At 33.4% G+C, this 24,453-nt stretch overlaps 1 protein-coding gene across 4 annotated transcripts in view; it reads left to right on the top strand.

Annotated features, from left to right (window-relative positions):
- The window catches only part of USP24 (ubiquitin specific peptidase 24), a 121,260-nt gene that overhangs the window by 38,781 nt on the left and 58,026 nt on the right, over positions 1-24,453 (top strand). For all 4 annotated transcript variants that reach the window (XM_016120293.2, XM_016120292.2, XM_016120291.2 and 1 more), the window contains exons 8-28: positions 756-821; positions 3,018-3,092; positions 3,679-3,837; positions 5,000-5,114; positions 5,312-5,415; positions 7,540-7,647; positions 7,853-7,948; positions 8,039-8,200; positions 8,398-8,445; positions 13,754-13,861; positions 14,373-14,522; positions 15,120-15,251; positions 16,043-16,154; positions 17,019-17,095; positions 18,005-18,145; positions 18,317-18,370; positions 19,429-19,544; positions 22,598-22,664; positions 22,786-22,896; positions 23,641-23,739; positions 23,832-24,005. In XM_016120293.2, the coding sequence (XP_015975779.2) occupies positions 756-821; positions 3,018-3,092; positions 3,679-3,837; positions 5,000-5,114; positions 5,312-5,415; positions 7,540-7,647; positions 7,853-7,948; positions 8,039-8,200; positions 8,398-8,445; positions 13,754-13,861; positions 14,373-14,522; positions 15,120-15,251; positions 16,043-16,154; positions 17,019-17,095; positions 18,005-18,145; positions 18,317-18,370; positions 19,429-19,544; positions 22,598-22,664; positions 22,786-22,896; positions 23,641-23,739; positions 23,832-24,005 (2,274 nt within the window). The remainder of the gene's footprint in view (positions 1-755; positions 822-3,017; positions 3,093-3,678; positions 3,838-4,999; positions 5,115-5,311; positions 5,416-7,539; positions 7,648-7,852; positions 7,949-8,038; positions 8,201-8,397; positions 8,446-13,753; positions 13,862-14,372; positions 14,523-15,119; positions 15,252-16,042; positions 16,155-17,018; positions 17,096-18,004; positions 18,146-18,316; positions 18,371-19,428; positions 19,545-22,597; positions 22,665-22,785; positions 22,897-23,640; positions 23,740-23,831; positions 24,006-24,453) is intronic.

Below are 24,453 nucleotides of genomic sequence, written 5' to 3'. Positions count from 1 at the left end.
TATTGTGTAAAATAGAGACCTAATTTTATTTTTTTCCAAATGGGTAACTAATCATTGTAAGATCTTCGAATGAATAATTCATCTCTTCTTTACTATTTTGATTTGTTGACTTTATAATATGTTACTGTCTAATGTGTACCCGAATTTATTCTTGGACTTCAGTTCCAATCATTCATTCGTTTGTTCATTCTTTGGGCATTTCTCTATTGCTCCACTGTTTTAATTGGTAGTGTCGGTTCTGCCCAGCATCATTCTTCGCTCAAATTTTCTTGATCATTCTCATATCTGTACTCTTTTGAATATAGTCGACACGTCAGGTTCTCTTACAGAAAATCCAACTGAGATCATGTTTATTTTAGTCAAATTTTATAGTTTATTTGAGCCTTTTTTCTTTTGGAAGTCTTCAGTGTTTTTTTGTTAAAGGCACATTTCCTTCCCCAACATTTTCCTCTTTTTTCAAATAAAAATTCTTAATATTCTGTAATATGAACTTTAGAATCATTTCATCCAGCCCTCCAAAGAAGTTTTATTGGCATATTATGATTTATATTATGTTAAATTTTTATAATAATTTAAATGGATTGACATCCTTATATCAGTTATTTCTATCCAAGAGTATAGTTTGTCTAGTTACTCATTCATGACTTGATCAAACTACTATTTTAAATTTTCCCTGACATTTAAAAAGATTCATTTGATGTTTAAAGAAGATAACCTGCTCACTTTTATTTCTAACCTTCACTGTCTTTTTGCAGGCAGTCTCAGCATTGGTGCAGCCCTTAGGCGTGTGTGCAGAGTACCTCAATTCCTCAGTTGTACAGGTAAGATGAGGCCATTTTATATTTACTTTTAGAAGGTTATCTAAGACATACAAACAGTAATTTTCTTTTTGTCAGATCATTCAGAATTGTGCCTAATCCAGATTCATTAGTAGTGAAAATATTACTAGAAGAAAAATGAAAAATGATTTATAATTCAAGGTATAGGAAACTGCTAACATTTAAGTTTATTTACCTTTTCAATTTATCATTTTATCAAGTATAATTTGTAAATGACAGCATATATTTTTATTCATTTTCTTATCTATAAAATAGGCTGCATATATTTCACTCCCCTTTATGGATTGTTTAAGAATTTAGTGCCATTATGTATTAAATTAGATCAATGTTGAACAATCCACTAGGCTCACTTACTAGCTAAATCTCTTGCCACTAAATAATAGCAGATCTTGTCTGATTTCCTGCCTCTGCATATTGTAAGTCAACAGGTCATAGAATACCCAGAGCTATGAGTGTTCAGTTTTATAATACACGAGGCCTATAATACTCTCTTATTTCCCTTCTATTTCAATTAATAAGTTTTACTGAATAAAATGTCATATGAAATACCTCAATTTATTACTTTTTTTATAAATAAATATGAAACCTATAACTTCCAGAGATTTTTTAAAATCTCTAAATGGCTTTAAAAACATAGTGTTTTAGGGGGCAATGTTTTATATGTACTATTCCTTCTTTCAAATACCTAATTTATTTACTTAGGGATATTTTAACATTTTCGCAAGGGAGATAAATTTTTTTAATAGGTTCTAGAAATTTCTGCTATTTCTAAGTGTAAAATATCTTCTTTAGATGTCAAAGTAATACTGCAAGATTTTCAAATGAAATAGAATGACTATTTCTTCATTCTGGATATTAATCTCTTTAGAAACATCTAGTGTTATTTCACCTTATTAAGTATATAAATATCATGTATTATATAGCTGAAACGCTAAGATATAAAGCAGCAAAACAAAATAATTTAATAAATATTAATAATTTAATAATTGGCATTTAGTAACAGGGCAAGGCTTGGATTTTTTAATTCATCCTCTTTACTTATGCATTGCTCCATGGGAAGAGATCTGACATAAGTAGTCTAGCTGCTAATTAATTTTAAGTTCTTCAGAAATTCCAGGTTTTATATATAAGTACAGTGTGCTTTAAAAAAAGAGTAGAAAGGTATGTGAATTTCCAACCAAAGCATATTTAACATCATTTTTATTTTAATTCTATCAATTATCCAACCTTAAATTCAGCAATAAATTCATACTGTGAATTTATTCATATCATAGTTATACCATGTTACTTGCCATAAATTAATAATTGTCTCTACCACTTGCTACTTGTGTGACTTTGGAAGGCTTATATAAATTGTGTCTCAGCTTCCACATCTGCAAAATCATGATGATAATCATGCTTGTCTCACAGATTTGCAGTGAGAATTAAGCAGGGCTGGCACATGCTGACAAAAACAGTGTGACTTGCCTTTTACCCTGACAGCCTTCAGTACTCACTGTACAACTGGTGTAAGTCTAAATGAAGACATTCTATTTGGTTAATTGCCTGGTGTCAGTTTAATTCATTGCTAATGTTTTCTTGGCTTTGACAGCCAAATATTCTTCATCTTCTCTCATCACCAAATAAATTTTTCCAATTGTTTTACTTGAATGGAAGTGATTATTTAGATCTAGCTTATATTCGACTACTTCTCACATGCTATTTAGAGTTAATTATCTGATTATGCTGCCATCCTGGAGCAGCAGTGTGTTTTATGAGTCTCATCTATAGGCATCATGTATATCAGCATGCAAAAGTAGTACATATGACAGCATATTTTTCATGATCTGCTTGTATTTTATTTTTAATCTAATACAAAATATTGACTTTATTATAAAAATAATATATACTCATGCTTAATGTTTAAAAGTGAGTCCATGTGTCTTTGGTTGCTTTTTAAAATTACCCTTGGAAGACAGTAATGACAAGGATTACACCTATCTGATATTAAAGAAGCTGGGGCACAGGTAAGGGTTTTTACTTGGGATAGTATCAGCTAGTTAGTAGTGGCTCTGATACTCGAATGCAGATCTTAGTATTACACTCTCTCCTTTGTGAAATGTAAATGAAGAAGTATCTCCTTTCTAGCTTTGAGACAGATTCAGGAGTTTTGTTAACCATAGTGCTTTTTTTCTGAAGCCCATGCTAGACCCAGTCATTCTTACTACGATCCAGGATGTGCGGAGCGTGGAGGAAAAGGACCTCAAAGACAAGGTAAGTGCTGTCTCCAGGCTGGTAGGTCCCAGTGCCTGTTGGTCCATGGAAGTAGAGCCAGTACCTGGGTCTGGGTTCACACACCATTGCTCTTGGGATTCTGGTCATACTAAAACTCACATCAAATTAATTTTACATTTCCTAACCGAAAAATGGCTGCTTCTGAAGCACTGGTGGTTGGTTTCACCTCAGTCAATAGAATAAATATGGGATTCTCAGTGGTAAATTCTCTTCAGAATTTACTCATATGTTGATTTTGATAATATTTTCATTTGTATAGCATTGAAGAAGCTTTAAAATAATTCAATATTAAAAGTTTATCCAGAGTTGTTTAGAGCAATTTTAACATTTAAATTTAACATGATTTGTTTTTGTCTGCCTCGAATTTCTCACAGGACCCTTCACTTTCTTTGCTTACGTACATGCTAACTTGTTTAGACACAAAATGTTAATTGACCATGTGGCGTATCAGATACCTGTAGACTGTTAATGAAAAATGTCCTGTGTTTCCTGTGTGTGTAAGAATTAGGATCAAAATGTTTTCATGATTCCTTTCTTTGTTTGTGTGTGTGTGTATTTTTAATAGAGATTGGTTAGCATCCCCGAGCTCTTGTCTGCCATTAAGTTACTCTGCATGCGCTTCCAACCAGATCTGGTGACCGTCGTGGATGACCTTCGACTAGACATCCTACTACGCATGCTGAAATCACCACATTTTAGTGCTAAAATGAATTCCCTCAAAGAAGTAAGTTTGCATTTGTTTCTGGAAGACTTAAAGCACAGACATTTAAGTTCTGTCAATTTGTGGTTATTAATATAAAAATATTGGGAAATAAAGAATAATTTTTTGTATTCATACAAAAAAGAAATAATGATTACATATAAAATGGTGTAAATATAATTGTTAATAAAGTGATCTTTTATATATATTGCATTCAAAATTCATTCTCTGAAATGTTTGCAATATTTAGAGCTTTTGTGAAATTTTCTTGAACGTAATTCCTTGGCATACAGTTTGAGATTTATTTTTTACCCTAAGGGTATCATTCCTTTTATTATATTTCAGATATGTGTTTACTTAAACCAAATCTTCTAACTGGGGTTGGAACAAAACCAAAATGACTACAACTGTGACGATATCAACAAAATGATGGAAATTAATTTATGTAGTTTCCTAAACTTTATATGAGCATAGTTAACTTGGTGAGTGACAGGTGGAACCAGTACAGTTCAGTCATAATTCCAGTTATTTTTTTCCTTCAGTGTTATATTAATTAGAATTCTTAGCTGCAAGAGAAATAAACTTGTCTTAAATCATGTTATACCAGGAGAGGACTTTAATGGAAGAAGGCTAGGCTGTTTCGCATGATGACAGGTTGACAAGACAAACCATATATAAGGGCAGGGACACATGGACAATAGGAACAATTAGAATTCAGGACCCAACCACTGCCAGGACTCATTCAAGACTTATCTCTGCTTTTCGGAGCATGTTGGCTTTGTTTTCCCTCTACCAGCAGAATAACATCTTTCATGTGGTAGGACATGATGGCCATGGATAACTCCCTTTACCAGGAAAGGACTAACACTTTCACTCTAGTCCCAAATATAGAATTTGGAGGACTTGCCTTGATTAAAGAAAGTTAAGGTCAGATGCTCATCCCTAAGCCCATCAACAGAGGCCCAGGGAGTATGAGGTATAAGAATGGCTTCATGATTTTTTAAAAGAAACATCACAAATAAGTAGTCTGTTAACTTCTAATAACTGGCCTTTGATACATTTTGGCAGTTTGTCAGACCATATTGTAATACTGTGAAAGTCACAGGGAAATAAAACATATCTATATATAAAGATGTTGAGTATGCATATTCATATTAAATTCAATCACAAAATCTTGTCGTTTTAGGTAACCAAACTAATAGAAGATAGCACTTTATCCAAATCTGTGAAGAATGCTATAGATACAGACAGATTGTTAGATTGGCTAGTTGAAAATTCAGTTCTGTCAATTGCATTGGAAGGTAAGTTGCTTTAAAAAAAATAAATATTACCTAACGTAATTGTAAATAATATTTTTATACTAAAAATACATGAAATTGTTGTTTTGACTGTGTTAGCTTTTAAATAATCGGAAAGTTAATATTGCTTTGAAGTACTGGAATCATATTTAGAAAGTCAGCATTCACTGTATCTTTCCCTCTGGTATTTCTTCTCTTAGGCAACATAGACCAGGCACAATACTGTGATCGTATAAAGGGAATTATTGAACTCTTGGGCAGTAAATTGTCTTTAGATGAGCTCACTAAAATTTGGAAGATACAGGTAAGTTGATCAGAATTACCTTTTTTTGCCTTTTTCTGACATTTTCGTCACAAGGAGAGGGAGGAGGGTGGCAAATAAGGAGGGAAATGGAATTCTTATCTTGCTTTAACCAGAGCAGCTCTACTCAAATCTGTTTTACAATTTAGAGTTTCTATTAAGATTGTATATGTGAAAAGTATTCCACTAAAAAAGTATAAAATTACTGATAAAGTCTAGTCTTCTCATTTCTCAGGTTAAAAAATGAAAAGCCTTACTATGGGGCTATATAGCAGTTATTTGCAGAGCTAGAAATAGGTATCAATCCAGTGTTCTTTTCACTACATTGCTTATCAGTTTTCTTTAATAAGTTTTTCCCATCTAATTCTCTTAAATGAGGATGATAGGAATACTTACTGAGTTTACAGATCTCATCTTACCCAGACTCTCAACAGCTATGACAGAATTGATCCTACCCTTCATTTTTCTTTTCCCTTCACTTTGTTAATAGTCCATTCTACTTGTTCTCCTCCCATTTTTCTGGCATTCCTTCTTAATTCTCCTTTACTAACTTACTCTCTTCTACTTTGTAAATATGTGTTTTTTTTCAAGCCTTAGTCTTTAGCCTTTTTTTTACTATATAATCTTTCACTAGTCAATTTCATCCACTCCTGTGGCTTTGACTACATTTGGATGCTGCTGACTCTCAGAATTGTATCTCTAAATCACACCTCTTCTTGGAGCTCCAGTGCAGTTTATCTAAATGGATAACTATTATACCTTCACATGTGTTATCTCATAGGCATCTCAAATTTAGTATGTCTTACCCTAGTCATTTTCTAATCAATTTCAGTAATGATATTATCCTTCATTTAGTTGCTAAGGCAGGAAGAAGCCTGGAGCTCACCTTGACTGTAGCCTCTTAATCACTGTATCATTCATAATCTAGTCAGGAAACAAACTATGCTATGTATTTCAAAGGGAATTGAATACAGGATATTGTTTACAAAGGTATTGCTAGAGTGGAAAAGCAAAAGAGAGACGTATGAATGCTGTAGGAGCAAAATGGAAAAATAGATATTAAGTCCAAGGAGAGGAAGCTGTTTGGGGAGGTTCTTTCACTACAAGTGCTAGAATTGTCAAAGAAGTGACATTGCCACCAGGGTTTCTGGAATTCCTTGCTGCCACAAATGCCAGCACCTGCATCCAGTCTCCAAGTATAAACCAGAAACACTTCTTCCTCCATTGCTCATCTCCCAGCAGTGCCTCTTATTGGTCAAATATAATGGGAGCAGAGCTGGCAGAAGAAATGGAATTTCCCAGTCTGGCATTACGGAGCAGAATGTAGAAAGTTAGCTGCAGGACTGAAAGAAAACATTCCTGGGTCCCGTGAATGTTACTTCCCATGTCTTGACTTTAGTGGGATACTCTCATTTAATTTTGTTTTGTGCATGTAAGTTTTGAATCCACATAGATTGAAGATTAGAGACCATGACGTATATATTATATATCTCTACTGCATTCAGTGAATATATGTGTATAGTAGATACTGAGCAAGTTCTTGTAGGACTGAATTTTTAAATGTCCCCCTGCCTTTCAAGTCTCTCATACGGTGAATAATAAAGCATGATGAGTCATGATTGAGGTTATAAAGTGAATTTCAGACATGGGGTCTGAAGTAGAGACTTACTGCCCATGGGGTAACTAAATATTAATTGAAGTCATAAACTGTCTATAAGCAAAATTAAAAGTGAGACAGATATTACTTTCAGTTGAGGCCATCAAGATCGTTTATGAAATGCCAAAAGTATGTTTATCTTGTAATTAGTTTGATTTTTTTTTTTTTTAGCTAGTTGAAAATATTTTCTTCTCTTAAAATGAATATGTCAGATAAAGAATTTGGTTATCATCTTTTTTTTTTTACATTGTATTGTTAAAGATTTAATGCCCCTGGGAATTTAAAAAGAACACTGATAACCATTATTGGTTGCTTCATGTGGTCTTGCCAATATTTTCATGCAAGTGAATGCTAATTAGACTAGAATCAATATATCTTTGTTACTGTTTTGCTTTTGCTGCTATAAATTGCCAGGCTAAGGTTTTTCCAAGCTCTAAGACTTAACTTTTTCTTAATGTCTCCTTTTCTAGTCAGGACAATCATCTACCGTGATTGAGAACATTCATACTATTATTGCTGCAGCTGCTGTCAAATTTAATTCAGATCAGCTTAATCATTTGTTTGTTCTCATTCAGAAGGTATGTATTCAATCAAACATTCTTTTAAGTTTTTCTAAAATAAGATTATTTTGAAGCTTTCTCCCTCTAAATAGTTGTATTTAAATGCACTCTTCTTACATTATTAAAGTTTTTCTGCTCAAGTTTAAAGCTTTTGTATATTTTGCCAGTTTGGTAAAATTGGATAGTACAGCAACCCTTGTGTCTTGTCTTTTCTGTTCTACAGAGCTGGGAAACTGAGAGCGATAGAGTAAGACAGAAGCTACTGAGCCTAATTGGACGAATAGGCCGGGAAGCTCGCTTTGAGACCACTTCTGGAAAGGCAGGAGAATCAAATGAATTTTTCTAGCTACAAATACTTAAAAGTTTTACTTGTATATTAGCCGGCTCATCATATGTGGTATTATCGTAGGTGTTAGATGTACTCTGGGAACTGGCTCATCTCCCAACGCTGCCCAGTAGCCTTATTCAGCAAGCCTTGGATGAACACCTGACAATCCTTAGTGATGCATATGCAGTGAAAGAAGCAGTCAAGAGGAGCTACATCATAAAATGCATAGAAGATATTAAAAGGGTTGGTTTTATCTTTGTTCTGATTTTGTTGTCAGAGCAATAGTACAGAGTAATTAGAGTCAAATAATTTTCCTCCCCTATTATGTAATGTAAACTAAGTATCTTATCTGGAAGCTCTTACTTTAGCATTTAAGACTGGGAAATTGTAAGTACTGCTTTTACCAAGTCACTTACATTTCTCTTAAAATTCATTCTCAGCCTGGAGAATGGTCGGGTTTGGACAAAAATAAGAAGGATGGATTCAAGGTAAGAATTTGCAAATGGAACAAACTAAAAGGTACACTAACTTAATAATTCCTTTTAATAAATTGCATCATAATTTTAAGATGATATTTTTAGGGTTTCTTAGAGTAATGTGCAGATACAAACTGTCATTCAAATGTTTATGACCTGTGCTTTATTATTTAAAACTTGGGGAGTTATTGACTCTGAAAGGGGAAAAAGAATCCAGAGTCACATTCAAAGAGTAGAAAGTACTTTTATTATATTATTTTCATAAAATTATAAGGCTTTCTTTTTTAAATTAATTCCAAAATACAACTTTAGTAAGTTACAGTGGTGACTAAATAAATATCAGGCCCATCTTTCACCCATAAGGGAGAAATAGAAGAATATTCATAGAGTAAGAAAGAGAAAGAAGGGAAGAAGGTGCTCCATTCAGTGCTGGCACATAGTCATTTTTCAGGTGTTTGATTCAGATGTGTTCCTTAAGTAATTCCTTAGACAGTTATTGAGTAAGTGCCTGCTGCCGGAGCTCAGTTCTAGAAGGTAGGCTTGAATAATGACTGTAAGCTCCACCCTACAGGTCTCTGGCCTCCAGGTTGCAGTGGACTTCTGGACTGTCCTTTAAAAGGGCAATTATTAGACTAAGCAGTGACGATTGTTGCTCTCTTGTCACTCCACTCTGTAAATGTCAAGTCTCTCCTATGAGAGGGCTGGCTGATCACAGTGGCTGTCCACCGGAATGCACGTCTGTCGTTGCAGCAGCCCTGATCAGAGCAGTGGTGTCCTCTTCCCACCGTCGGACCAAACATAAAGCCTAGCCACTGGAGGGATTTCATTTTACTGTTAACATAAAAGGTTTTGGTAAATAGCTAGTGGGTTAGTGCTTTCATTGGTAAATTTTTCTTTGCTTTCACTAAGAAATATTTCTCTAAAGATCTTGACTACTGCCAATTGTCATTGGTATATTCAGAGACTGTCAGCTCTTATTAAGGGGTTTTTGGTAATTCAGTGGGCTTTCATTTTCTTATGTTACATTTACTCATAAAGTTTAGTTGGAGGCATTTAAGAACTTTGTGTTTTATATTTCTGACATTGAATTTGATCAAGTGAATTTTAAAAGTCATTCATGAACTGGAGCTGGTAATGCTCAGGTTGTAAAGAATTAGAATTACTCCTTTAAATCAACGACATTGCTCTCTTTATACTCAGATACAATTGAATTTTTCCAGTTTTTTCAGCTCAGTGATTCAGATAATTTAGCAGTCTCTGTCTTTATGATTGAAACTCATCCAGAGTTACTTAAGAAGTTGAGCTTCTTCAGTAATAGTAAGAGGAAAAGGGTATCTATAGAGAAATGATCTTTTCTTCTTAGCGACATATATATTTCTTCATAGATATGAAAATCCAAGCTGAAGGGACCTTTCCTTCCCTCTTTGAAAATGGCTTTTGAAACCAGAAAATCCTTCCTGGCCTCTGTTCCTTCCTTGTTACGGCTTAGCATTACTTAGGTCCTTCTAGCCAGTAGCATCGCTACATCTTTATTGCTTCTCTTTACAGTCACTTCATTCATATCTGTTGTTTTATAAGAAAACTCAGAAAGTAACAGGGAGAATTTTGGAGTCATTTTGTGAGTCTCGAAAGGAATATTCTTCCTTTTTTCATTTCCCACTGCTCCCAGTAAAGAAATTCCGATGTACCATTATTTCATGCCAAATAGCATCTTACATTTATATAGCACTTTTCAGTTGACTAAGTGCTCTCACAGATATTCCTTTAAAGTACACGTGACTGAAGGGGGGCAGTGGGAAGATTGAAGCCCCCTAGATATGACTCCAGGCAGGGGGGTGAATTATATACTGCCACTAAAGGTGTTTTTCTATGCTATGCCCTTTCCTGCCAGGCAGCAAGGTGGGCTGACTGGGGATTATGTCTCCCTGCCAGGCTACACAGAAACTAAGCAAAGGGTAAGACAAGATCACCCACCTCTAATTCCCCTCCCACCCTCAGCTACCTCTATTCCCACAACTGATTCCCTTTCCCTCTGCTTTTGACACTCTTAAAATTCCCGAGTTCCACTTTTGTGTTCAGAAATTCTCACCTTTATTTTTTAACTTTATTTCTGTAGATTCTGCCAGGATACCCTTGGCTTCCATGGTCCTCTTTCCTTTGCTTCTTTTATATCTTCCACTGTCTACCCCAACCCTCTTCGTCTTATTTCACTTCCTTTTTCCTTCAATTAAAAAGTTTAAATGTACTCATCCAAAAACAATTACTAAACCAAAAAAACTTATTTTTACTCAGTAGTGATTGCATATTCCTTAAGTCATTATCTTAAGGCCTCCTGGCTCAGTGCCTGGCAGCCCTTCAATTAATGTTGTTCCCTTCCTCTTCCTTCCTCCCCTTCACCCTACAAAGACCCTAAAATTGTTACTTACCCATAGTTACTTACCAGTAGAGTGGCCTCTATGTGCCAAAATATGTAACTGAAAGTAAAAGTAGCAAGATATCCTCAGTACAGTCTCACAATGATGTGGTTAGTACAGGAGGAAATACTTTAAAAATGTTCTCCTATGTAAAAATTTTTACTTTGATTCTAAATAAATGACTAGGTCTGGAAAAACAAGACAGATGAGCAAGTGGGGATGCTCAGCTTTGAGAAGAGAGAGCTCAAGAAAGAATATGAAAGCCTTCAGATGCTGAGAGGATTATTACAGAGAATTTTTATTCAGCTTAATTTTTATGTCTCCTAAGAAGTTATGGGAAGGCGAATTTCATTATGATAGATCAATGAACTGAAATAGATGCACTGCCTCCTGAGTTCCTCATCACTGGAAATACTAGGACTAACTAGTCATTTATCAAAAAAAAGAATAAGAGGAATTTAGGCATAGATTTGCAGACTAAGCCAATTTGATCTCTAAGGCTTCATCTGATGTTAAAAGTCTAATTTGGACATACCATTAACTCCTACTTATGAAACCTCAGCTCCACTATTAGACATTACCAGATACGTTCATTGTAATTGTTCACCTTAGTCTTTTGCCCCTTTTATGAATGGAGAAGGGTAATTAAAATTTTTCTTGTAACTTGGCAACATGTCATAGATATGGTAGAATCAATGATATCTGTCCTATTTGCTAAACTTTAGAAAAGCCATATCAGAAATGCTTTTTAAATCCCAATTTTATGGTTTTTTTCTTTTAATTTTATTTGCCAGTGAGCTACCTTCAAAGGATAATTTTCAGTGTTAAATAAAAATATTCTAACCAAAATGGACTTAATTGGTCATAATGATACTTTTTAATGTATCTTAGTATTTGCTAAAGGGTTTATATTTATACCCTAATGTTTGTAGTCATTTTAGAAGGTATCCGTTTAGATTTAAGGCTTAGAGTTTTAATCCCTGTCATTTTGCAACTTTAGTATTTTAACAGAAATATTCTAGCTAGCTTCATAAATAGTCGGTCTTTAATATATACCTTATTTCTCTGATTCTAAGATGCTAGTGGTTGCAACTTACATCACAAATTTAATAGTCTTATAAAGAAGTGTAAAAGAAACTACTACATTTACCATCTATTTGTTTAGATTCACAATTAGAGCTTGAGTCTCAGCTTCCTTTAGACCACTATGTACAGCTTCCCTGCGGCACACTGCTCTTCATTATCTGTAGTAGTGTTTTTGACCTCTTTGAAATCTTTAAGATTGACTGTATAATTTTGAGACATGTTGAAGAATAAGGAGGTTTGTGTCCTTGTCCTTATAAAACTCAAGCTGTTTTTTTTCCTTCATTAAATTGTGTATACTACAAGTTAAACAGCTTCTCTGGAACTAGGTGCAACTTTGGACAGAGAGATGTTTAGTGCTGAGTGATACAGCCCTTCACAGGGTATGAGTCTGTCACACCAAATTCCCTTGGCTGAAAAAAATCTTTGGTCCTATGACCACTGGCAGTTTTCTTTGCTTTTATTAAATTGATGGATATGGCAGTCTAGTCAGTTTTACTCTGTAGCATAATCTTTTTGATAGCATTTAAGTAACAAATCAGTGATCTAAATATAAGTTGAAAATCCTTTCCTTGTTTAATGTTACTATACCAGTAATAAATAAAATGACAGGTAAATGAACCAAGTACATTTTGTATACAGCTAAGTTTGCATATACTCAGGTAAGGACAGCTGTATTAAAACTTCTATGCCTAGTGGCTAGTAAGATTTTTTTTTTAACATAATTTTAAGAAGTGTCAATTTCAGAACAGTTAAAATTTATAAAACCTGTATCTTAGAATCCAGGAAATATGGTATTTGCTGATTTATGGGCTGATCTCTGGGAAAGCCAGTATTATTTTGGCAATAGCTCTCATATTTACATATTCGTTAGTACAGTATTTTTCTACAAAAGACATGAAAAGTAGTTTTCCACCCCCTAGGGGTCTTCTTAGTCTTACAGAAAGACGTTAAGAAGCAATAAGGCTTTAAAAAAAATAATCCTTTAAAGCAAATGTTAAGGACTTAAAGATTACTCAGTTTTTTAGAGACTTATATGATCAATCGATTAATAGTGTTTAACCTGATATTGTTAACACATTTTATAATGAAATCTCGTAGTTCAAAGATGTTGTTAAAAAGCAAATTTCTTTTTAAAGATGAACATCAGACTTTTTAGATATGTACAATGAAAATCTGAATTGTTCTGTACCAATTTTAGAAATAATACAATTGAAAGTGTTTTGAAAAACATAAAGTATAAGTGTAAAATGGCTGTAATAATTAAAAAAAATAGAATTATCTCATAAAATTGTTTTAACTAAGAAATACAAGCCAATCATGAATATTTTCTTTAATATTTAGATTAATATTTATCAGTATCTTGATCATATCATTGGTAACTTCATCATGTAATTATAGACAACCATATTTTTATACCTTTTTATTTATCAGTCAGTTCAGTCTTATCCAAGTTAAACTTTTGGCATCAATTTATTTTAGTATGTCAACATGTCCTAGCAGCCTGTGCTACTTAATCTGTCCTCTGAAGTTGCTAATTCCTTGTCGTCTGTTTTTTGCTGATGAACCCTTGTTCATTTGCTGTCACTTCACATCCATTCCTGTTTGCAGTTCTTGACCTTAGGAATAATTGCATGCAGAATAAGAAGTTGAAGACCAAGTTATAAATGCATGGAGATAAGCTATAAATGAGCAATGTGAGGAGAAAAATAAGAGAATGTGTAACAATGAAGCCTGATTGACTTGGAAATTTTTTATAGCTAATAAATTTCATCTGCCATTTATTTCTAAATTTAATTAATGTAATTTCTTTTTAACTCCAGTCATCTCAGCTCAGTAATCCGCAGTTTGTATGGGTGGTACCAGCTTTGCGTCAGCTTCATGAAATCACCCGCTCATTCATAAAACAAACCTATCAAAAGCAAGACAAGGTAAGAGAATAGCTATATTCGATTATTATACAATTAGTTACATAACTTTTTATAATAACAAAACATGAATATAATTTCTGAGTCACTACATTATATTTTATGGCTATTAATGTAATTCACAATTTAATAATCTTAAGTTTAAACATTCTGCTTTCATTTCAGTGGAGCTTTTCTTTTGATATATCCCTAATTCATTTCCTTTTTATTTCCTTAATTTGTTGAAATAAGCCAATTTTAAAAGTTCGAATGGTGTTTTAGAAGTTTTTTGAAAAGACTCAAAAAAGTTATTTTTAAAAATTCTTTTAGAAGCAAAATTTAGCAGAAAAGTTATTAGTTCCCTAGTAAGAGAACATACCAGTTTGGCTTTATTTACTTCTGTGTCGGAAATATGAGTGAAGAAATTATGTTTGCTATCACTCACCCAGGACTATATGCTAACATAGAAGTTTGTATTAAACTGACAGAATATCTGTAAATTCTCATATCATTTTTCGTTGTTATTTTTTCCAAGAGCATCATTCAAGACTTGAAGAAAAATTTTGAAATTGTGAAATTGGTTACAGGAAGTTTGATAGCTTGTCATCGACTTGCAGCAGCCATGGCTGGACCTGGAGGCTTAACTGGTTCGACACTAGTAGATGGCCGATACACTTACCGGGAGGTATTGACACTGTGCTTTTGTTTCACAATTTACAATGTTCATTTGGACTTTTTGCACTTGAACTGTAAAAATATTTGTCGAGTGTAATTATAAAAAGTTGACATAAGATATATTTATAGAGGTGGAACAATTTTACGTCTTGACTTTAATCATTTCAAAATAAAAGTTTAGAAATTTGGTATCACCTAAGAACTGCATAAAGTAATAAAAATAAACATCTTTGTCTTTGATATGAAATACTAATTGTCAGTTCTGTGGATAATTGCTTCTGTTTTCAAATCAGTTGATTAGTAGTAGTATTTTTAAAAATTAAAAAAAAATCTTACCAATTGTGAGTTTGGGGCGTTTTACTTTGAGATTGCTGAAATTATATTTTATGAGCATCTAAAGTCAACTGAATTTATAATAGACTTGCAGAAGTAACTTCTACATTGCACTGTCAACTCGTAAACAAATTTCTCACATTTACTTTACCCTTAATTATATGAAAAAGCATTTGATGAAATAATTTTTTAAAGTTTTTTAAGATTTTTGCTTGTAGGTATGAATGCCTAGAGTTAAATAATTATCTTTTTTTTTTCCTCCCCCCTTCTTCAGTATTTAGAGGCCCATCTAAAATTTCTGGCATTTTTCTTGCAAGAAGCTACTCTGTATCTGGGTTGGAATCGAGCCAAGGAAATCTGGGAGTGTCTTGTGACCGGCCAGGACGTTTGTGAATTAGATAGAGAAGTAAGAAGAGGGTATTGTGGATAAAGAAAGGCAGAAGCGGGACTTAATATTTCACTTTTTATGTGTCTCACATCTTCGTATCTAAACACTTCCAATTTACTATAAATGCTAGAAAAATATTTTATATGATATATATCTGTGATATAAATAAATGTGTGAGCACTTTGGTAATTTTGATACCATTCTGGATAAAACCAAATTAAGCCATGTAAGTGCAGCCAATGAATTCTCAGTATATCTTTAAGTTTTTTTCCCATTACATGAAACTAATTTTAAGTTACCAAGAGAAAACTGGTTCCTGTATGATGTTATACCCCAAAAACACCAAAGAAGAATGAATGCCTAGACAGATTTTTAGAGCTATAATTAAACAGCCGAAAATAGATTAAACCAGGGACACAACACCTGTTTTGACGTTTTCTAATGGTGAAACACTGTTTCCTCCTCTCATTTTACAGTATAATATTAACTATTTCATAGGATTGTTGAAAGGACTAAATTTGTAACAGTACCTCACACATAAGTAAGGCTTATTAATAAATGTTTGTGAAAATACTCAAGTATGAAATTCAAAGAAAAATACAAATATATATTTTCATTATCTGTAGGAAAGATGGTAGTAACTTACTGTTTTATTTAGTCTAGAGTTCCAAGCATTTCAGTTTTGAGTGGTATTTTAGCAATATAAATTTTTGAAGAATTAAAAAATAAATTGTCTTTACTGTCCCTATTTGGAAATGTTTTCCTGAAATGGGTTTTAGTTACAGGATGCTATTTGTATTGATCCACAGATGTGTTTTGAATGGTTTACAAAAGGGCAACATGATCTTGAGAGTGATGTTCAACAGCAACTTTTCAAGGAGAAAATTCTTAAATTGGAGTCATATGAAATCACTATGAATGGTAGGAAAAAAATGTAAAATCATTGTTTTTAGTTCTTTGAAAAATTTTATTCTTCGCTTCTAAGCCAACTTCTCAGAAACAACCAGATAGTTTGGAATATCTTCTAGACTTTTCCTTGTGCATGTAAAGACATAAATTTATATATGTTTATATACACAGATAAATTCCTTTCTATATAAATGGTATCTTAATTAATTTTTTAATTTTATGGCCTGATAACTCAAATTGCCAAACTATCTTTTCATGAGGTTACTTAGTTCAAAAAGGATTCATTTAAGGTAAAAATTGGTCAAAGTATAGAAATCTTTTTAGGTGTTTCTTTTCATTGAAATTTTTTATTGAAATATTCAGATACCATAAAATTCACTTTTTAAAGTGTACAATCGTTGGCCTTTAGTATATTTACCAAGTTGTGTAACCTTCATCACTTTCTAATCATAAAACATTTCATCATCTCAAAAGGAAATCCTGTGCCCATTAAAATCTTTTGCCCATTTTTAATCAGGTTATTTTGCCTTTTTATTGTTACACTGTTGAATTCTTTATATATTATGCATATTAGCTCCTTATCAGATATATGATTTGCAGATATTTTGTCTCATCCTATGGGTTGTGTTCTCCCTTTCTTAATAATCCTTTGAAGCAAAACAGTTTTTAATTTGATAAAGTCCAGTTTATCTATTTTTTCTTTTGCTGCTGTACTTTTGGCACCATATCTAAGAAACCATTCCCTAATCCAAGATCTTAAATATTTGTGCTTATGTTTTGTCCTAAACGTTTTATAATTTTACTTTTTGTTATGCTTTGAATCTTTGAATCATTGATCTAAAGTGCATGAATTTATCTGACATTCTATAATTTTAGGTTTTAACTTATTTAAGACGTTTTTTGAAAATGTGAATCTCTGTGATCATCGATTGAAAAGACAAGGAGCTCAGTTGGTAAGTACATCATTTTCAAATCTAGATAATTTAGATAATCCAGTAAAACCTGATATTCAGCAAAAAAAAAAAAAACATGCTATAATTGGGATTAAACATGATTTTTTTTTTAAAGCATGAGTACCCCCTTGCCTGTTGTTTTCTAAAATAGAACTTCAGCACATCTAACTTCTCAAATCCCTCTTTGTTTCTTGCTGATCTGGAACAGCTAGCAGCCTCCTATGGCTAGGCGAATGCAGAGTAGGATAGTTCCATCCAAGCTACCAACTCTTCAGATCTGTCAATCCACACATTCCTAAAAAAGTAACAAAATCTTCAATTTTGGAATCATAGTGTCAGGGTTTTGGGGAGAAAATTTTAAGAACAGAGAAGCAGGAAAATGAGCTATATAGAATGTATATAGCTGATGTTTATATTTACATATGCACCTTAAAAAAGAAAGACAAAAAATAACCTTTTTTTTCCCAAGAGTGTTTCATTTATGACCTGGCTTCCTGGTGGTAAGAATTTTTACAAGATCTTTTAAGCCCTTGGGAAGACCAATTGAGCCCCAACGATTACTAACTACTTCTAGCTTGACTCATTTCCTTTTGAAGAAGGGCTCCTGAGATGGTGCCCATGTTACTCCTCTGCTATTTCTGCATCAGTACCTCATCTGTGTAGCTATCTAGTTTAGTATAAAGGTGTCTGGAGAAAAATCTCCTTATCTATCCTGGTTCCCTTGGATGCTGTCCAGTGTTTCTGTGGGTTGTTTTTTGTTGTTGTTGTTGTTTTAAAGTTCCATATTGGTACAGTATATCTTCTCATATAGCTTGGTTTTTGCAGCCTTAATTTTGAACTAAAAAGGTGTGAACTTAAATTGTAACAAAATAATTGATGTGCTATATAATTCTTTTTTCTTTTAAACAGTATGTAGAAAAGCTGGAATTGATAGGAATGGATTTCATTTGGAAAATAGCCATGGAATCACCTGATGAAGAAATTGCAAATGAAGCTATTCAGCTGATCATAAATTATAGTTACATTAATCTAAATCCTAGGTTAAAAAAGGTGGGTATCCAAGGGAAGAAAATTATATACAGAAGAGCTGAAAATTATATATATTTTTATTTATAAGTTGGCGTGCCTGAAAATAGGCTTCTTTATTTTGACGTTTTTGTCCTTAATAATTACAGCTAAATACCAAACTAATTTTAATTTCCATGCACCTCTTACTTTTAGGATTCTGTATCATTACATAAGAAATTCATTGCTGATTGCTACACAAGATTAGAAGTGAGTAGTAAATTTTATTTAACCTATTTTTGAAATAAATGCCTCGTTTTTTTCCTTTTATAATTTTACATTTTGAGATCATATATAATGTTGAATTTTGTGGCTGGATCCCATCGAAGAATTTGTGAACAGTACCACATTGTAACATAAGGAACAGATATTTGCCTCAGTGTTCCCAGTATGGAAGTATATTTTATAGAAGTTTGTTTCTTCTTCCTCCACCACCCTTCTTTCCTGGTTTACGCACCCCCCCCACCCCCCCCCACCCCGCCTTGGGGGTTTAGATACTATATTCAGAAAATTGGTCTACTCTACATTCTTCATTTCCAATAGATTCTTTTTCTCCTTTTTATTTTTTGGTCCAGGAATTTTAAAGAGGCACTTGCTGCTTTTCCTATACTTCTGTGTGTTTTATCTTTATATTGTAAATGCTATTAAATACCATTACAAGACACTCAGTAGTAGGTGGTATTGGTTGCCATTAGAAGCCATCTGTGTAATGCCATCTCTTGTATATTTACAATGCCTTATTTCTAGCATGATGATTAAAGCATTAAACATTCATTTTCTTTCTTAATTAGTGCTTATTTGTTTTGTACCTAATAAAGAGTATTCTAAAAACAAAATGCTACTGCCCCAATTGTTAATAAGTCAAAAACATTTTGGTGATGAATGTATGCTAAAATCTGTATAGGATTTCCCAAGTCATGACATCTATCCAAATAAGTCATCATAAAAAGAAAATTTTTTTTTAAATATTCAAGTACACCTAAATGAGGTACCATGTAAATGTTAACATGTGTATAACAGTAGTACTCAACTGGAGGTTATTTATCCTCCCACAGATTATTTAGCAATGACTGGAGACCTTTTAGGTTATCACAGTTGGTGGGGTCCTACTGGCACCTAGTGGTAGGTAGGTAGTAAGTAGAGAGATCAGGGATGCTGTTAAATATCCGACAATGCCCAGGACATTTCTCCGCAACAAAAAGTTTCCAATCCAAAATGAGCTGAGGTTGAGAAGCCCTGCTATACAATGATTATTTCTTATTTCATAGGCAGCCAGTTCAGCACTTGGTGGCCCTACTCTAACACATGCTGTGACCAGAGCAACAAAAATGCTTACAGCAACTGCCATGCCAACTGTAGCAACATCAGTTCAGTCTCCATATAGGTAAGCGATTGCAGAAGTTATAACAAATACACAATGTGTGAATAAATATCAGTTTAAAAAAAAATAATTGACATCTTTTTTTTCTATGGAGATCTCTGAATTATTTATTTCCTTATTTTATTTCATAACTTTTGCAAGATTTGTAGATCATCTTCATAACCAAGTACTACTCTGCTCCTACCCCTCTACCTAGTAAATAAGTTTTGTTGTTTTTCTGATTTATTTTACTTTTACATTGTGTAATGAGTAACCTTCTCTATTTTGGTGGAACAAAGATATATATTCATTGTATGAAGAGTAATTTTTTTTCATTTGAAATATTTGCTTGCTTAGACATCTTATAATTTTTCTCCTTGAATAGTCAAATCCAGGGCATTTACAACATAAGCAAAATAAAGTAGAAGATGATATTTAAAATTATACATTATAATCATAGTTAAAATATTATTTACTTAAAATTATTTTTCAAAATAATTTTTAATAAGAATTTTATTGCCAAATGTTTGTGTTAAAACTTCGAACTGACATTGTCTCTTAATCAGCGTTGCTGTGTTTAGTGTTTTTGATTATCAGTGAAATCTGACTTCAATATTTGCTGTAGCTTGTTGATAAGTAAAGAGAATAGATCAGTAGTTAGAAACATCAGATTGAAGTAACTAAAACTTTGTACTGTTTTGTGAGCCTTTCATTACCGGTAAACAACCTCAAATCAATGATGCCCAGGAAATCTTGGCAGGTGCTCAGAGAAGGGCTCACTCTCTGCAACCATACTCTGCCTCCCTCTAGCAGTGGGTGGTCATAGTCTTTTTCAACTGGCGAAACTGTATGTACGTGTGTGTGTGTGTGTGTGTGTGTGTGTGTGTATGTATTTTATTTATAGTTGGGGAGATTCCTTTTCTTGTTAAAGCCTCCCTTTAGAAAATGAATCAGAGCAATACCCTTGTTCACATTCTTATTTATCTTTTTAAAAATGAGTTAAGTACTGTTTAGTGATACGTTATTAATTTGAAAGAAGCCAGTAAAACGCAACCCTTTAGAACCTCTTAAAATGGCAGAAAATGATTACAAATTGAACTAATGGTAAGAACACTAGCATGACTTTTGCATTCCCATATTCTTGAAAGTATATTTTAAATAGACTTTTATTAAGAATGTATATAAGAATTCCTGATTACACATTTACAAGGCGTAGTCCATCTCTATGACCTAGGTTCTTAATGATTCATTTATCTGACAAACAAGAATAGAAATGCATAAATGAACTATTGGATTGAGATTTCCAAACTGCTACTTTAAATAAGCGTGCTTTTTGTTTTTTTCTTTTTACTAAGTGCTTTTTATATGAATCATTTCATACTTGAATACAGAGCAAAACCACATAGTTTTTAAATATTCTTATTATAAACTCTAAACAGGGTTAATAAGAATGTATAATGTCAAAGTTGTATTTAAACCAGGACATTTTTTTTATCTTATTTTACTAGTTTTGAAAGAACTTTTTAGTGACATTAATTGTTCCAACTTATGAAGGAGGAATTATTCTCTCTACAGTATTTTGCAATGCTGTCTGTGGTTTAATTTATTATTGAGGTATAATTAAAACAGTACACTCAATAATTCACTTAATGCCACTTAGATATTTCCTAAAGATTTTCCATCTGAATTTCAAATTTTGGTTCCTGCCCATAGACTGAAAGAATTTAGAACTCTGTTAAATGTATTTAATATAACTGTTAAAACATGTTTAACAAGCTCTTTTTAAAGTGCAGTTTCCAATAATGCTAATCAGCATACCAGAGCAATTGTTAGAAAATGGTAGTACCTCTTTTCAGTTTTAGAAATATTCTTATTTGAAATGCAACACCTAGACTTTCTGGAATACCAAATGTTTAAAGGCATTTGGATTTTCATCTCTCGATGTTAACACATGTAGTATCCTCATTAATAAGTATAGAACTGTGACTATATAAGCTGTTGAATGTAAGAGTCCTATTACCGTCATCCCTTGGGATCCAAGGGGTCTGGTTCCAAGACACCCACAAATACACACCTGTGGATACCAAAATGCAAGGATGCTGAAGTCCTTTATGTAAAATGGTATAGTGTTTGCATAAACTTATATTTGCACACAGGCCGCAGCAGGGCATGCCTACACATCACTTCATTTGAGTGGATTCAGTATAGTGCTTGGCACATGGAAAATTCAAATTTTGCTTTTTGGAACTTTTGGGGACTTTTTTCCCCAAAAATATTTTTGATCCACAGTTGATTGAATCTGTAGATGCAAAACCCAGCTGTATTTCAAATGATAAGTAAAATTCCATAAGTCTGACCAACAGAGACCTCAGGTCTCATTTTTAGAGTCTTAGAGTTCTACACTCTCCTTGCTGTGTGTTTCCTGTTCCAGAGATGGTTGCATCTCCTGATGTGTGTTGATTTCTTAAGTACTTTGAAAACCTTTAGGGTAAAACAGATTCTTACATTGTAAGTTTTAAGTATACAGAAGGTTCACTTTAACCCGATAAACAATTATTTGTTCTTCTCTTCTTCCCCTTTCTTAACCTAATTAAAGCAAATAGCAACTCTTATTTCTGGACTACTTCCTGGTTTACATTCGTTGTCTAATTTTCAGGCAATTTAGAACTTTGACAGATTCCACGTGTTTACAGAATTATATGGCATATCTTTGTCGTAAGCTTATGAAAGCCAGACTCACTGATTGTTCATTCTTGGTGGATTGATGAACAAATAGACCAGGAGACCCAGATCCTCTATTTATGGAACACATGTAGTATTTTAAAAAGGAAAATAAAGAAAAGAGCAGGAAAAGAAATGCGGAGAGGGGTAGGCTTCTCCCTTATTCCATCTGTGCACTGTAGCTGTGACCTGGTTGATTACCTCCCCCTTGTGTGAAAGGGAAGTTTAGTCTGCAAATTTCAGTATTTGACCAGTGAGTGCTGTGATTGTTATTTTGTTGAAACAGACTGAAATTGAGCTCAAATCAGCAATTCATTTCAAATATGTTTAAAAAAAAAATTTTTTTTAATCCACAGATCCACTAAGCTTGTAATAATTGAGAGATTGCTACTTCTGGCAGAACGCTATGTCATCACTATAGAGGTAAGCTCTTTAAAGCAACTGAATCATCTTTTTATAGACTCAGTGTGTTAGGTATGTATTTTTGAGATATTTAATAGTGACATTCTATACCTGATTTCTTTGACTTATTATCTTTTTCAAGGACTTTTACTCCGTTCCACGAACTATTCTACCTCATGGTGCCTCATTTCATGGACATCTTTTAACTCTTAATGTTACCTATGAGTCTACCAAAGATACATTTACTGTAGAGGTAGGTTTACATTAAGCTCTGTAGCCATATTCATGTTGTCTTGTTGTTTTTATAAAAACACGTCAAGATATCTGCATGGGTAACTATTCCAAAAGCTGTTTGGTAAACAAACGTAGCATAATGATCTGAAGTGAAAAGAAACTAATGGGGTATAAAGCAAAACCAAAGTAAAGACACATAAGTAAATATATAATATTATATCAGACAGTGAGGAGTATTATAAAGAATAAATAAGAATAAAACAGGATAAGTTGGTAGAAAGTAATGAATATATATGAAATGCCATTTTTGATGAAGACAGACAGGGATTAAGATCTCTGCACTGGTGACATTTGAACAAAGACTTGAATAAAGTGACAAACCATTTCTGGGGAAGGACATTTCAAGCAAAGGAAGCAGCAGGTACAGAGGCCTTGAAGTAAGAGTTTTGTTGGCTTGTTCATGACGAGCAATATAGCTGGTGTGACAGTGAGATAAGGAAAGAATGGAAGACCTGCAATGGAAGGACTTGAGATTTCATTCCATGCATGATGAAGAGGATTTGAAATAGAAAATAGAACATTTACTTAGAGCAGAAGGGAAACCTCACAAAGGCAGGGATTCTTATCTTTGGTTTTGCTACGTTTGCAGCTTCTAGAGCAATGCTCGGTATACAGCAGATGCTCACTAACAATTATTTATTTTTTTAACAGTTCTTTAAATGGATGAGTAAACAAATTACTCATTGTTTAATTTATTTTACAGGCTCACAGTAATGAAACCATAGGGAGTGTCCGGTGGAAGATAGCCAAGCAGTTGTGCTGTCCTGTGGATAATATACAAATATTTACAAATGATAGTTTGGTAGGTTTAAAAAAAAAGTTTATGGCACATTAGTCTGAGAGTATACTACTTCTTCTTTTCCTTCTCAATAATTAAGAAACCACTTTTTGCAGCTGACAGTGAATAAAGATCAAAAACTCCTGCACCAGCTGGGCTTTTCTGATGAACAAATCCTCACAGTGAAGACTTCTGGCAGTGGGACCCCATCTGGGAGCTCAGCTGATTCTTCTACCAGCTCCAGCAGCAGCAGCAGTGGGGTTTTTAGTTCATCATATGCCATGGAACAGGTATTGAGTGACAAATTTCAGTTTTAAAACTAGAATTAAATATCTTTGTGACTTTGCCCTTGTAGATTTGGATGATTATGTCCTTTTCCCTCAGACAAATCCTGACTTCAGAACTGTCACTGAGAAACAATGGGCTTCAGTCGAGGAAAGATACTGAGTTTATCAATCTTCTGAGCCACAGAATCTTGAGTTCCCAAATCACTCTGCCTGGCCACTGCTTGCTGCTCCTCTCACACATCTCTCTAGATTGTTTCATTGATTCTTCCCCTACATAGTCATTTCCATTAGAGTGTAATTACATGTGCCATGTTATTTCTGCCATCTTAAAAATAAGCTCTTTCTTCAACCCAATTCCACCTTCAGTTCCTGCCCCCTTCTCTCCTTCCCAAATCAGCAAAGCGCCCTGAAAGAATTGTCAAAACTCTTTTCAGACCCCTTTCAAGGTTAC

The sequence above is a fragment of the Rousettus aegyptiacus genome, unplaced genomic scaffold (genome assembly GCF_014176215.1).
Source record: "Rousettus aegyptiacus isolate mRouAeg1 unplaced genomic scaffold, mRouAeg1.p scaffold_m13_p_1, whole genome shotgun sequence".
Classification (NCBI taxonomy): Eukaryota; Metazoa; Chordata; class Mammalia; order Chiroptera; family Pteropodidae; genus Rousettus; species Rousettus aegyptiacus.
This window is presented reverse-complemented; position numbering and strand designations above follow the sequence as displayed.